The following is a 15,068-nucleotide window of genomic DNA, read 5'->3' on the forward strand; positions in this document are numbered from 1 at the left end:
ACTGTGAAACACTTCCTGAATTCATTTTAAATCTCTTCGGGTTGCACTAGGTGAAAAAACCCAAACCAACTTTGTTCTTGTTCTTGGTAAGCTCAACAATTTATCCCCACTTAACAGATTGACCATTCTCCATCACAAACTGATCATCTTTCAAGGATGACATGGATTCCTCTTTCTTCTTAACAACAATATTATCAACAGAAAGATCTTGAAATGGCATTACCTCAGCTTCGTCGGTAACAATATATAAAAATTAATATATGACTTACCAACATGGCTTATTCGCCACCCACGATCACTAATTTTCCATTCTTCACAAACTTCCACTTTTTGTGTAGAGTTGATGTTACTGCCCCAGCCTCATGAATCCATGGATGTCCTAAGAGACAATTGTAGGTGGGATGAATATCCATCACTTGAAAAGTAATCTTAAATAAGCACAAACCTATCTTTATTGGGAGATCAACTTCCCTAATTACAGTCTTCCTCGAGCCATCGAATGCCTTCATAACAACTCCAATGAATCTCATTGGAGCACCTTGGTAAGCAAGTTTAGACAGCGTGGACTTAGGAAGAACATTCAGAGAGGATCCAGTATCCACCAACATATTGGACATAGCATCTTCTTGATAGTTCATAGAGATATGCAGAGCCAAACTGTGGTTCGTCCCTTGCTCGGGCAACTCTTCATCACTGAAGCTCAAATTGTTACATGTGGTAATATTGGTCACAATGTCATCAAATTGATCGACCTCACGTCATGGTCCACATAGGCTTGCTCTAGGACTTTATGCAAAGCTTCTCGGTGTGCTTCTAAACTCATCAGTAGGGATAATACAGATATCTTGGATGGAGTATGCAACAACCGGTCCACCATATTAAAATCACTCTTCTTGATCAATTTCAGCACCTAATCTTGATCAATAATCTGATTCACAATATTGGATTGGCCGACTTACACAACATGAGTTTTATATGAAGTTGATTTCTCTATCACAACACATGCAATCCTCTTAGGAGTTACAAGAACAAATACCCGACCACTTCGGGTCATACTACTTACATTGGCGATGTTCACAACAAACGAAAAAGCAGGAATGGAGATTTCTTTGCCGTCTTCTACCGTAGTAGCATTATACTTGTAAGGCACAACTTTATCAGACTCGTAAGGCGTAGGACCCGCCAAACGAATAACCAATAGAGAAAAAACAGTATTCTGACTATCATATGTAATCACAATAGGTTATGGGAGATTAAAACGAGGAACTATGACATTCACCTCATGTTCATCTTCACTCCTGTCCCTCGTAACCTAAATAAGATTTTGATCGAACATCTCTTATAAGTCTTTTTTCACAATAACACATCCTCGGGGATCTCTAGAACATACTTGACAAAAGGAATGGTCGTGCTCGTAATAACTCAATTCGTATAAAGTAGCGTGCATTTCAATCAAGGATCTTTTGATTAGATTGAAGTCAAAAACTTGGTACTTTCCTGGACATCCTTTGACCATTGAGACTTGAGTGTTCAAATGACAAGATACCACTTTGCATTAACCTTCTCATCTCAGCTCTCATAGCAGAAACAATTTTCAATACCATGGCCATATGCTCCTTGGTGGAATGCACAATATTGGCCAGGTTTATACCACCACATAAGCTCTTTCGAAATAGCCGTTGGAGTTCTTGTTTGCACAAAATTCCCCTGAATTAAAGTAGGAAACAACTTTGTATAAGTCATTGGAATTAGGTCAAATTGTACAGGCATCTGGGCACGATTCTTTTGGTTCTGTTGATTTGTGCATTGCTGGAAACACGGTTGATAACTCAGCGCTGCTTTAGTAACTAGAGAAGAATTAATAACTGGATTTACCAACACCACCCTGACACAGTTGTGTTGCTTTTGCAACTTAACCCTTGTTTGAGCCTCACTTGACTGGATATAGTGTGTGCTACTTGTGAATGTTTGATTTGTTTTGTTTATGCTTGCATGATTTGCTTTTTCCTGGTTAGGATTAGCTTGCTGTTGTGCAAGTAGATAGAAACCATAACATAGGGCAATGATGCATGATAACATCTAGGCTCGAGTGCAGCTCCTTAGTAGTGTGTCTCCCTTTGTATCTGGTTAGAATTTCTTTCCCGTTCAGGGGAACTACGTCGCCCTGATCCTCATACCAGATGAGGTACGTAGGCAGGAGACCGTGCGAGGTCTCTCCGGGCACTTTTTTTCCTTTTTGTGTGTGTTTTCTTGTTAACCCTCTTGTGTGTCAGGATATGGATGTAAGCCCAGCGATTGGGTGTCCGTATCCTGATTGTGTTCGTTTGGTTCGGAAGCCGATGTAAGTCCAACGATTGGCGTTCGAGTTCCATGTTTGCCCGTGTTTGTGTGTGTCTAGTTTGGCGTGCGTGAGCCGAACTACGGCAGCTCTGATTCTCGTTCCAGACGAGATACGTAGGCATAGGATGCGATATCCTAGCGAGCCCTCTCCTCCTTTCCCCCACCTGTGTTGTCTTCGGTGTGTGTGTGTGATGTTTGTTTAGCAACCTTTTCTTTCTTTTAGAGCGTGGATCCCGTCGAGTACGACGGACGTGAGGGGTGCTAATACCTTCCCCTTGCGTAACCGACTCCCGTACCCTTTCTCTTTGGTCGCGAGACCATGCTTTTTCCAGGTTTACTCTGAGCGTTTCCTTTCCCTCTTTTGGGATAAATAACGCACGGTGGCGGCTCTGTGTTGTTTTTGTTTAGCCCGCCGGTTGTTTTTCGCCGATGCGACACCCGTGACCCGCATTCCTATTAAAAATAAATAGATCAATTATAAAATATCATATAATTTTAAGTTTTTAAAAATATTAAAAAATTTCAAACAATTTATTGTTGAAATGAACAAACAATTATATTAAATATGTAATGACTTAACATTGATATAGGTTTTATAATTGATAGACATACATTTTTATATAATAATATAAACTAAAATATATAAATAAAAAAAAATTACATATAATATATAGTGTACGGGTATAGGGCGGGCTGGGTACCAAGGTGCCCATACCCGCACCCATACCCGCTTTTTTTTATGGGTAATTACCCAAGCCCATGCCTGTACCCGTTTTTGCGAGTTTTTACCCTACCCGTTATGGATAAATTTGTGGATGCCCATTGGGGATGAGTCAAATTGCCACCCCTAAACCTAAGACTATAACAAAGTAAAAATTTATATAATTTAGAAATTATTTGTAAGGTTGGATCCTAATGAAACATCAACACTTGAAACAAGGAGCAGAAAGAGTGTGTGCATATGAATATATATTGAAAAGTGATAAAAACAAGACTATACAAGTAGAAACAACTTTTCAGTGATCTTTAGCTTTAGAAGTGAATTACAATTTTCAGAATTTTTTATTATGATTGCTTAACTTTAAGCCCTAGGAAATATACAAAAGACCTTGTTCTCATTATTGAGCTAAGGTTTGGGCATAGAGGATACACAAAAGCAATTTTTCTAGTCAAAAATTTATTTTTAACTATATAGAAATATGATAGCAAAATTTTGATTTAATTATATAGAAACACACATGTCCACCTTCTTCTTTTGTTCTTTTGATTTCTTGAAGAGAAGGTCTTATTGCTCTGAAATAACCCAGAAAAGGAAATCAAAACAGGAACCTGTGAAGAATAGTAGTGAAAGGAACCTTGAAACCTAGAAAGGAATCCGGAAATATTATTGAAAAAATAGAAAAATAATAAATGTGTATAAAACAATTATCAGAAAAGTTAGGATTTTTGATAAAAAAATATTAGGGTTTTTTATATTTTGAAGAATAGAAAAGAAAAGTAAGAAAATCTAAGACTCACAATGGAAAAGAGGGTCACGGAGGCTGGTGGATATTTTGTTTAATAGAATATGAAGAATCATATTGTTAAAGATGGACATTGTAATAAAGAAAAAATGAATTGACCATCGGCAAAAGTGTATTAGAGTGACTATGGATTAAGTGTTGAAAGGGATAGTGAAGAACCGTCGGAGGTGTATTGACCATCTGCGGTGAATGGAGATATAACTGTTGCAGTTCAGTACGGTGGAATGTGAAATAACCTCCTTTGGAATCAGTGCGAGAGAGTAAGCAGAGTGAGAGAAGAATGTTTTGAAAAAAAAATGAATATCGAAAGTTTGGGGTTTTTTTATTTGAAGAATCCCAAATTTATTTTGAAGGAAAGAAAAATAAGTGAAATTTAGAAGAGGGAGATGAAAAATCAGGTCAATGTAATACAATAAAAATTAGTAGACATCGTTAAATGAGTATGCAACACTTAGAATCATATTCAAGGCAGGTGAAAAATAGAGAACTCATCACAAATTTTATGTTAGGGCAATTTTGTTTATGATCATGGGTCTTGGGATGAAACGAGTCTCTATTTATTTATATTTGAGGTATTTGTCTTTAACCGTCGTGGCAGCCATTGCAGATATGATATAAGGATAGTTTTTTCACAAGGGTCGCAATATATGTGTCGTAAAATAGATAATTTCTTGTAGTGATTGACACGAAATGCTACCCTTTGCACTACACGGATACCATACATTTGTCTGCACTTCAACAGGGGAAACTCCATTTTCCTTGGTATACGAGATGGAAGAAGTACTCCCTATCAAAATGGAGATCCCCTCAATGTGAATCTTGATGGAAACCGAGCTAGAGGAAGCTGAATGGATTCAAAACAGATTTGACCAATTAAATCTCATTGACGAGAAACATGTAATTGATTTTTGCCATGGACAACTGTATTAGAAACAGATCAAGAGGATGTTTGACAAGAAGTTCCGTCCTCGAGAATTTAAATAAGGTGATCTCGTGTTCAAGAAGATCTTGCCTATACACAAAGATTCATGCAAAAAATGGACTTCAAATTACGAAGGCTCATACGTTGTAAAGAAAGCATTCTCTGGAGGAGCTTTGATTCTTACAACTATGGATGGAGAACAGTTCCCAAACCCAGTAAGCTTTGATACAATCGAAAAAATACTATGTCTGACAAAGAGCCTGCTAAGTCGAAAATCCGAAAGGGCGACTTATACAAAAAGGGCATCCCCTTGGGATGAAAACCTGAAAGAGCGGTCCATGAAAAAGTTAGGGTTATTTATACCAACTTAGAGTTAAAGAAAAGAAACATTTTATGTTCTGATGTTAAGGGTACCTTTATTATTCTAACAATCCAACAACTAAGAGAGTGTTCGAAAGCACCTTTTGTGGGAGTTGAAATTCAACACAATTTTGTTGTTCCATGGGATAACTACAATAAGCTGAATTTTACTATGAAATCAGTATGCTATCTAGAGAAGAAGTTCTTAGCAAAAGAAAGAAAGCTGGTGGTGGTGTAGAACCTTCTAGGTCTTTTTGGTAATGTTGGATTTCTATCAATTAATGATAGAATGCTACACTACTTACTGCCTTATGTGTTGGCTCCAAATATTCAAATTATTCTCATATTACTAATATGAGTTGATGCTGTTATAAGTAATAAACCATGAGATATCGACCAATTGGGCTCATGTGATTATGTACCATGTGGTTATACATGATGAAGGTTATGGTGGATTATCCTATGATAAACTTCTCACAAATATTTTCAAATAATGCATAATGGATCTTTATGGTGAACTTAGTTTGTTTATTAATGAGGACCATCTAATTGATGTTTCCATTGTCAATCCAAAAAAGGGTGTTAGGTATGACGCAACTTCAAAAAAGATCTTTTACTTTAATGAAGAAACTACTGCAACATATCAAGAATCTACCCCCTCTAACCAAATGCTCATGGACTATATGGTGGATCTTCATCGTTAGATGTTGAATCAGATTGGACAAATGTCGGTTAGGCTTGACCGATTGGAATCTCAATATAAGGGAGTCAATAATGGTGGAGATATGGATAAAGAATAAACCTATTTGTTTTTCTTATTTCCTATTATATTTTGAAACTTTGCTTGTTTTATTTTAAAGTACTATGGTTATGTAACCTAAGATAAGTTTGAATATTTGTTTGCCTTATCATGTATGCATGTTTGATTGGATGTCATTGTTTGTGTAAGATTATGTTTGAATGTTTATTTTCTTGTGTTATTCTATCTTGACCCATCTTACACTTCCTTTTTGACTATGTCAAAAGGGGGAGGAGGATGTATGTTTGTATTCTCTCTTTTTCCAAAAAAATTAGGTACTCAAAAGTTTAAAGAGAAGAATTCAAGAGTTTAACAATCGATGCGGAGAGACATTCATCATAGGGTGAGCTCTTTCATAAAAAACACAAACACCTCTCAATTTCTCATCATGAAAAAGGGGGAGATTGTGAAAACAAGTTTATTTAGAATATTGATTCTCAAAATTTTGCATACCTCTTCATTGCATTGATTCATCATACCTTTTATGAATTATTGCGAATTAAATCTTGAGTATTTTCTAAGCATTGTCATTGCTTTCTAGAGGTATCATAAGCACTATAAAAACCAGAATTTTCCATGTATCAAATTATCCCTTCCATTTCAAATTTTCACAAACAATTCAAAACTTTCCACACTTGAAATTTTTCCTGCATACTTTCATATTAGTTGAGAAAAGTTTTTGAGCAATCTAATTATATTATATTTGAATTGTTTATTAGAAGAGAAGATCAATCTCTATATAAATATTGATTTAAAGTGTTATTGATCTAATTGTATTATATCTGCAGGAACTTACTTCAAATATTTATTCAAAATTTTGTTTTGATCATAAAGTGTTAGTGATCATTGTATGCAATAAAAAAATGGTGTACTTTCTTTTGTGTGTTGTAAAATTAGAAGGTGACGTACCTTTGTGATTGTATTAGAAAGTTAAACGAGGCTTAGTGGTAGATTGTAATCGTTTCTAACATAGTGAAATCTCTTTTGGGGTGTGAGGGAACTAGAGTACTCTTGTTTGAAAAGACGAACCATGATATATTGTTGGGTTCTTTATTATTTTGGATTTACATTCTGAACTTTATTTCATAAGTTCTTCAATACTCTCCGAAAAAATAAGAACCTTCATTTAACCTCAAGAAAAAGTCTAATTTACTGGATAATCTAATTCACCCCTCTTAAATTACTTTCTATACTTACCGAAACTAATATAGTTGAATTGTTAGAAAATTAATGCCTAAGGTAGTGTGCCAAAGAGTAATATAGTGTAAGCCAGCCATCAAACTTCACATAATTGTTATGGGAAGTTATTGATGTTGAACATTCATGATGTGATGATCCTTCATGAATTTGTGCAACATTTTTAAAACCTCAACTATTTAAATTATATACATTATATATTCACATAACTTATTTATCAATTCAACTTTCAGCCATATCAATGCGGTAACAAATAGAGCAAAATTCAAATATATCGTGGTTAATGACGAAGGACATTTTCAATGGAAGTTGCTTAATATCTACATGGAGGAATTTGTTTTGAAACTTAACTTTTCTATTATTGGAGCATATTTACTTGGAACTCTCGTCACTTAATTTTTTGTGTGTCAGTTGCTTACTGAAGTAATTAAAAAATGTGTTTATCATTAAAAATAATAAAATATTGTTAATGATGAATTCAAATATAAATCGGTAGAGTCAAACATAATTTACTTATTATACTCCCTCCGTTCCTTTTTAAGTGTCACTTTTTGATTTTTTACACATACCAAGAAAGCTAATCATTAGTGTTATTTTTCAAACAATAATTCTTCTTTTACCTATAATACCCTTAATTATTTATTACATTCACTTTACTTTTTCTCTCTCTGCAATCATTATCTAAGGGTAATTTTGACAAAATTGTAATTAATACTACCTTGAACTTTGTAAGTGACAATTAAAAAGAAACAATTTTTTTTCGATAAAGTGACATTTATAAAGGAACGGAGAGAGGAATTATTATTTGAGTAAAATTGACAAAGATTCTTTAGAAATTGCTTAAGTACAATGTGTCTAGTTGATACCACAAAAAGTAACTCTAAATAATTTAAATTAGTTTTTTTTTATTGGAGATGCTCTAAAGGTATCTCCGATGGAAGTTATTTAATATCTACATCAACATATAAGTTTTAAAACTGAATTTTTCTACTATTTAAGTATATATTTATGTGGAGGTTGCTTACTTTTTGTGTATCAATTTCTTGCTTAAGCAACTTAAAAAATGAGTTATTTATACTTAAATGATATTAATCTTGATAATTCGTCGAGTCAAATATTTGAATCAAAATTATTTATTAAAATCACCATTTAAATAAAATTGATTTAGATTATTTAGATGTTGCTTAAATGTAATGTTATAATTTGATCTCATATAAAATAATTCAAGTAATCAAAATTATTTCTTTCATTAGAGATGTTCTAAGAAAACGTAAGTATGTAAGAGAAAAAAGAATATGCATTACTGTCAATCAATGAGACTCGTTTATCCCATCATATCACATTTTTTTTTAAAATACTATTATGATTTGACAATATAAAATATTTTGATTAGACGTCATTGTAATACTTTTTACATTAATAGTGCACTACCTTTAACATCAATAGATAATGGTTTTACATCAACAATAAATCACAATATTTAATGGTTAAAAAAATCAAATACATATAAATATTTAATGGTTATAATTAAATTGACAATATAAAATATTGCATATCAATTAAATTCTTATTAATAGTACAATACATGTGTCATAATATAACTTTTATTTAAATTTAAAAATTAAAAATAATGTACTGCCAAATGTAAATTAATTTTAAACCATTATTCAATAAAATTATAATATTATATTATATTATATTAAGAAAAAAAGGAATATTTTTATATCAACCAATGAGACTCGTGTATACCGCCACATCAGACTTTTATTTTTAAAATATAATATAAAATATTTTGATGGGATGTCAGTGTAATATTTCTTTAGACGGATAGTGCACTACCTTTAACCTCTTATATTAATATTTTAAAATTAAAAATGGGATTTAACATAATACATATTAATATTTTTTTAAATTTAACTTTAGCATTTATAAACAATATTATATTAAAAAAGAACAAAAATTACAACGTATGAATAGCTTACTAGTTTCATAGGAAAAAATGCTGTTAAAATTAAAAACAAAAATCAATATCGCAACTTTTCAAACAATAAATTAAAAACTTTACTCCAAAAGGACTCTAAACAGAAGCCCTGATCGGGGATGGAGGAAGCAACCGGCAGCGGCGGTGGGATTCACTGGTTGTGGGCGGTAGCCAGTGCTGGTCAAATGGGATGGGGTGTGCGTTCATACCTTAAGGGCTACCCAGGGGATTCCTGCCTCATGCCTTTGAAAGCTTTCACTGTTGCTTCTCTCTTCATAGGTAGCGCTGCTTCCGCATCTATTTTCATTCTTCATTCTAATGGCATCCATGGGGTAATAATCTCTTTTTATTTCTTGCTTGTTATTCTCGTAATTTTGTTTTATGGTTTGTAGATTTTTTGTATTGCAAGTTTTGCAATGAAATGGAATGTGTTTTTAGGTTTTTTTTGGACTGAGTGATAGTGGTAAATTGGGAATTTAGAGTAATGTGAACTGTGTCCTAAATTAAAAAGGAAGAATGTGTTTTGTACTATGAAGTACAACCAATCGTCCTCGTCTTTTTTCAGAAGTGTCGGTGCTACAGAGATTTTATATGATAATCACCTCAATATTCATATGTGAATAGAAAGGACTATTTTCATAATCATCAATTGAATTCTAATTTGAATCTTAACTTCTTAAAATACATTACTAATAAAAGTATGATAGTTTTATGCAAACAACAAGTGACATAGTTAAACTATAGGCTGATAGTCATAAATCGAATGCCAAAAAATAAGGCAGACGATACAAAATTGACAAAAGAAGTGACTATTCTAGGTTTGGATTGGGATTTAATATAAGATTCGTATCAAAAATAGATATATCCACTAGGGATTTGTATCAATTGAGTTTAATTTTGTATCGAATTGAGATATGACCCACAAGTATCGTAAGATACTGATACCTATGGTGTTTTGTAGTGAGGAAAAAGGATGGGTTTGTGTGATAATGTGAGTTGAGAAGTTAGTTGTGAAATGGGTTTTTGGTGGTTTTTGGGTTTCTAGTGGTATCTGAAAGCTAGGCTTGGAATAGGATTTTCATAAGCTGAGTTTGCAATCATATCGAGGGCCCTGTCTGTTGTTTGTAGAGGTCCCTGAGGTATATATTATATAATGAATGAACTTATGTGATAAGGTAATTATAGAAAGTGAGAGTGGATTCTGATATGGGTTTTTGTTTATCTGTGGTTGAGACTGACAGAGAGAGACCCTGAACTACCTTCACACCCGATCTGTTACAGTAATCCCCTTGTAATCATTACCTATTCTCTATCTCTCTCTGTATCTTCTTCTATAACAGAATCTCTCATATTCCTCTCCTCTCATAATTCCTCCTTTGATTTCCGTTATGCTCTTCCATCTCAGCTGTGAAGAGGTCACCTTTGTGGTGTGGTAGCGCGCAGTGGAAGATTTACTTTTTTGGAGCACCAAGAATGCGAATTCAGTCCTGTCTGACAACAGAATTGCAATTGCGTTTTGTATTTCAAATGTTCAACCATTGGCTTTTCTTGACGCGATGTTGTAACTTGCAAGTCATATTGGGGTTGTGACTTGCAAACATTTCAATTTTGAAGTTTATAGCAAAGTAAGTGATATTTCCCATCCCCGCCTACTCTGTTGTGCATTATGTGATTTGCACCTGTCCTTAAATGTTGCGCGTTGGTCTGAGTGAATGTGCATAGTGTCGTAGACGTACAAAGTGCAACTGGAAGCAATCAATTCTAGTGAGTTGTGTTGTCGAGTCTTCCGATTTTAGAGCTGAGTTACTGGTGTCATTATTGGTTGTGCATAAGTCATTAGATACACTGGACGTCAGGTTTGGTTTTCGGTTGAACTAATCAGACTAGCCTGTCATCTCCGAGTTTAATAACAATGTTTTTAATTGTTGGCTAGATAACTTCAACCCTTTTTGAACACCAAAGTACTGCGACTCATAACTCATTATTCTGCTGTTTGTGATGGATGATACACAATACTACATATTGTTATGCCAAAATCTAATTTGGAGGCCAGATCATAAGGCATTTCACTGTTCACCATTCTTACTTTGACCATGGTTTAAGATGTGAAAATGATTAATTATTTTTGTAGATGTCAAGAGAACTAGTGGTGTTCTTTATACGTGACTGTGGTATCTGTTTCCTTTCAAGTGATTTTCAAAATAATAAAACATCTGATCTAGATATAAAATCCCATTATGCGCAGATATTATATTCTGACGTACTGAATGTTATTGCATATAGGTGGATGATCTCATTGGTGCCGGTGCCAATTTAAGAGCTAAACTTGGGTTACGTCCACGCACACCGACTAAGTAAGCAAATTTATTTTTTTGGATAAAGTAAGCAAATTGTTTACTTCATGTAAAGAAAATATATCTGCAATTGGGTTATGTAAGATCACTTTCTTTAGTTTAGAATATTGTTTACCTCCCATCAGAGATTGGATGTTAGAGACAAATAAAAGTTCGGTATTTCAGATACTGTATTAAGTGAATAATTACTATGATGCTTTCTAATTTCATTTTCACTAATAAAAGTAAATATTAGAGAAAATATTGTGGGAGATTTTGAAAATGCATTTTAAAAATAGATTTAACATATTTGAAAATACAGCAATATTTCAAATAATTGATTTTAGCCTTTCCAAAATGCATTCCCCTTATTTAGCTTCCATCTACGTTCTCCTGTTACTGATTAATTCTTATTTTTGCGAATTGTATAGTGGAATTCATGATTTCTTTTTCTTTCTTAAATAATCGTTACAAGTTCTATCTAATAAATTTGCTAATTTTGTTTAAGTAGGAATATGGATGAGTCCTAACCAAATATACTCAGTCACATCTTGTGCTATTACTTGGTGGTGTGGTTCGTTGGTGGAGAAGCAGTCATAACATACCGTGGTTTGGTTCCTTGTCAGGTTGAAGGTTTCATGCGCAGTTCAACAATAATATGATTATTAGAGCTCATTTTGTGTGCATCTTGTATTACTTTGTTATCCATTATATATTTTCATTGTTCTTAGTTATTGATCATGACGTGTAGTTTTCTAGAGCTTCAGTTTTTGTATAGCGTGCCCTTTGAGATATAGATTAAGGTATGTACTCCTGACAAACATGATAGAACACTTACTTTATCCAATGGTGTAAGTCTATCCACGACAACAAAAGCTAAAGTATGTTTGGATTCATGGTTTTAAATTGCGGTCCGCACCCGCAATATTGCAACTGCCTCCGCAACCACATCGAACCGTAGTTGCAATGTGATTTTAAAATCCTGTCTCCGACTGTTTTAGGAACTACATTAGGCCATTTCAATTATGTTTCTTCAAGTATTTTTATCAAAAATCAAAATATTATAATCTTAAAACTCAATTTCCTTGGACAATGAAAAAACTTAACATTAAATGTTTATTAAATGTTTTTTCAATTTTGTATTTCAAAGACTTCCTATAAAAGTCACATTGCAAAGGTTGCAATATGTATTGTAGAAATTGCATACCACCCACAATTTGAAACCATAGATTAATTTATTTGAGGATATTAATTGACATAAATTTTGTGAAAGTGTTTGTCTAAATATATAAGATTAGATTGAACTTAATCCATTTATTTATTTAGACTTTATGTAAATCACTACAACCTAATTCTTAAGGATGGTTGACTAGGTATCAATATTTATCAGTTTGGATTTTGACATTAGATCGCTCAGGCCCCTATGATGGACAACCCGACAAACTATGGCAGTCTGCGAGATGATCTGTCTCTTGGTGGCTGAATGTTGAGTCCTAATGGTTGATGACTTGGTCACAACAGTGGACAGCTTGAGTGGGCAAACTAGGTCCATATGAGCACCTTGGCGAGTAGCGCCCAGAGCCCGGGTTCTTGCCCACGATAACAAACGAACCATCTGTATGACTGCTGGATCTTGGCAGCCAACGATGTAAGTTGTAACATAGTTCTAACATTTATTAAGTGAGTTATGCATTTCAATTATTGAATTTTTGAACAGTTCAGAAATGAATTAATAATTGTTTGAATGTTATTTGGTACGTATATTTCTCATGATATATTTAGGAACCAACTTTACGTCTCAGGGTTCAGTCATTTGCATGGCTGCAATTCCGTTGGTAGTTACACTCGAACGCATGTGTCCAGATTTGAACCAAGGACATTGTATTTAATTACCTTGAAAAGGTGAAAATTTGTTACTACTAGATAATTAAATATGCATATTTTTTTTTTGTTAAGAAATACACATCATATATTGGAGAGTCAATCTTAACTAAACATCTTGATTTGAATATTTTTTGACAAAATATTTCTTCACGTGTTATGGTGATTAAGAACTAGACTATTTATTTATTTATTGTTTATCACTCACGAGGGTGAGAAACTCTGTATTTAGACAAAAAAACAATAGCATAGTTTTTTTGACAAAACATTTCTTTTCAAAGGACATTCTTCTTCACGTGTTGTGGTTACTGAGAACTTGACGGCAAATTCAGAAACAATTTTTAGTTTGTGTCTAATGATTGAGGGTGTTCCTATAAACACGTTGGATGACGATAGCAGAGTCGTTATAAATTTTTGAGAGGTCATGTGTAATATTATGGAGTTAGCCTCAGTTGAGACATGAAATTTTTTATGGGTCCCTATTTAATCGTAAATTAACCTTGAAATATGTGTATGGAGGTCCTTTTTGTCATGACGGAATCATGAAAAAATGTGAGACCTTGTGTTGTAGGTCGTCTTCCACACCGTCAAAGACGTCTCTAGATGTCAGCAAGTGTGGGATTTTAAGTTATAATAATGGTTACTTGTGATTGATTTACCTTTTAGCGTTATAGTGGGACCTTAGGGTATGAGGACCTAAAAATTTCTTTGGATGACACTTATCACAAAGGACATTGTTAGTTGATCGTGTGACCTTTGTATCTAATGACCCATGATGGTTGGGTAACTTATATCTGGTGTGCCTCTATGATGAGTGTATCTTATGATTTGTCTCGAATAACTCACTTCAGATGATCTAAATCTAAATGGACGGAGCGGGGATGTGACTTTGCTTGTAAACTCATTCAAATTGAGTCGGCCCATTAATAAGCTTCATATACGTGCTATAGACTTCAAGCTATAATATTTGAAGTTATCTTTGAGAAATCTTTTTGGAGTCCGACCAAACTTCACGGTCGATGTTGTTTTAGCTATTTTCGAAATATGATTAGATTTATTAGACCTTTTTGTCATTCTTTTCTTCTATCACATGTCACATGGGCCCTACCACTTAAGAAATAATGACCTACGAATAAATATGACATAATTATCATATGAAAACCTATAATTGTAGTTACGACGTTGACTTTAAACGATGTCACTCTTGATGACGTGGCACCCAATCATTGGTCCTATTGTGGTCGCGTGGTCCCCCAAGTATCAACAAATTGGATCTTCACTATCTTCGAATTTCTAATTCAGCTTGAATGCATATTTTTATTTATTTGTAATTCTTTTTTCAACTCCACGCCTTTCTAGTTTTCAATATATTTTTTAATCTTTCAAGCATTTATTCTTAATTTTGGGTTTCCACTATCATTTACCTCTTCAACTTCTTTTTGAGACTATGCTAAGATTTTCTTCTATCGGTATATTTGCAGTTTTTACTGTTTTATATTTTTCTCTAATATTTTATGTTTTCTCCATGTGGTGGTGCCTCCCTCTCTATGTGGTGGCGCTACCGTTTTATGGAAACACTACCTTATTGATGGAGATACATGTGGTATTTCTTCCTCTTCTTCTCCCCCTCTTTAATCATTCTTATTTATATTGAAGTGTACTTGTTAAAAAAATACAGATGCGTAACAATCCTAGGCTTGCAGGGGTTGCAAGAGGCTTTAGTATTTCTCTG

General features: G+C 33.7%; 1 protein-coding gene across 3 annotated transcripts in view; it reads left to right on the top strand.

The window, feature by feature from the left end:
* LOC127127905 (uncharacterized) overlaps positions 1-12,351 on the top strand; it is a 59,776-nt gene extending 47,425 nt beyond the window's left edge. The window contains exons 1-3 of one of the 3 annotated variants that reach the window (XM_051057181.1): positions 9,146-9,454; positions 11,406-11,476; positions 11,967-12,351. In XM_051057181.1, coding sequence (XP_050913138.1) covers positions 9,242-9,454; positions 11,406-11,476; positions 11,967-11,985 — 303 coding nt within the window. In that variant the 5' untranslated portion in view covers positions 9,146-9,241 and the 3' untranslated portion in view covers positions 11,986-12,351. Of the gene's footprint in view, positions 1-9,145; positions 9,455-11,405; positions 11,477-11,963 lie in introns of those variants that run through there. The other 2 variants (XM_051057180.1, XM_051057183.1) reach the window with 2 other exon arrangements.
* The last annotated feature ends 2,717 nt before the right edge of the window (positions 12,352-15,068 follow it).

This window comes from Lathyrus oleraceus, chromosome 3, assembly GCF_024323335.1.
Source record: "Lathyrus oleraceus cultivar Zhongwan6 chromosome 3, CAAS_Psat_ZW6_1.0, whole genome shotgun sequence".
NCBI classification, from domain to species: Eukaryota; Viridiplantae; Streptophyta; class Magnoliopsida; order Fabales; family Fabaceae; genus Lathyrus; species Lathyrus oleraceus.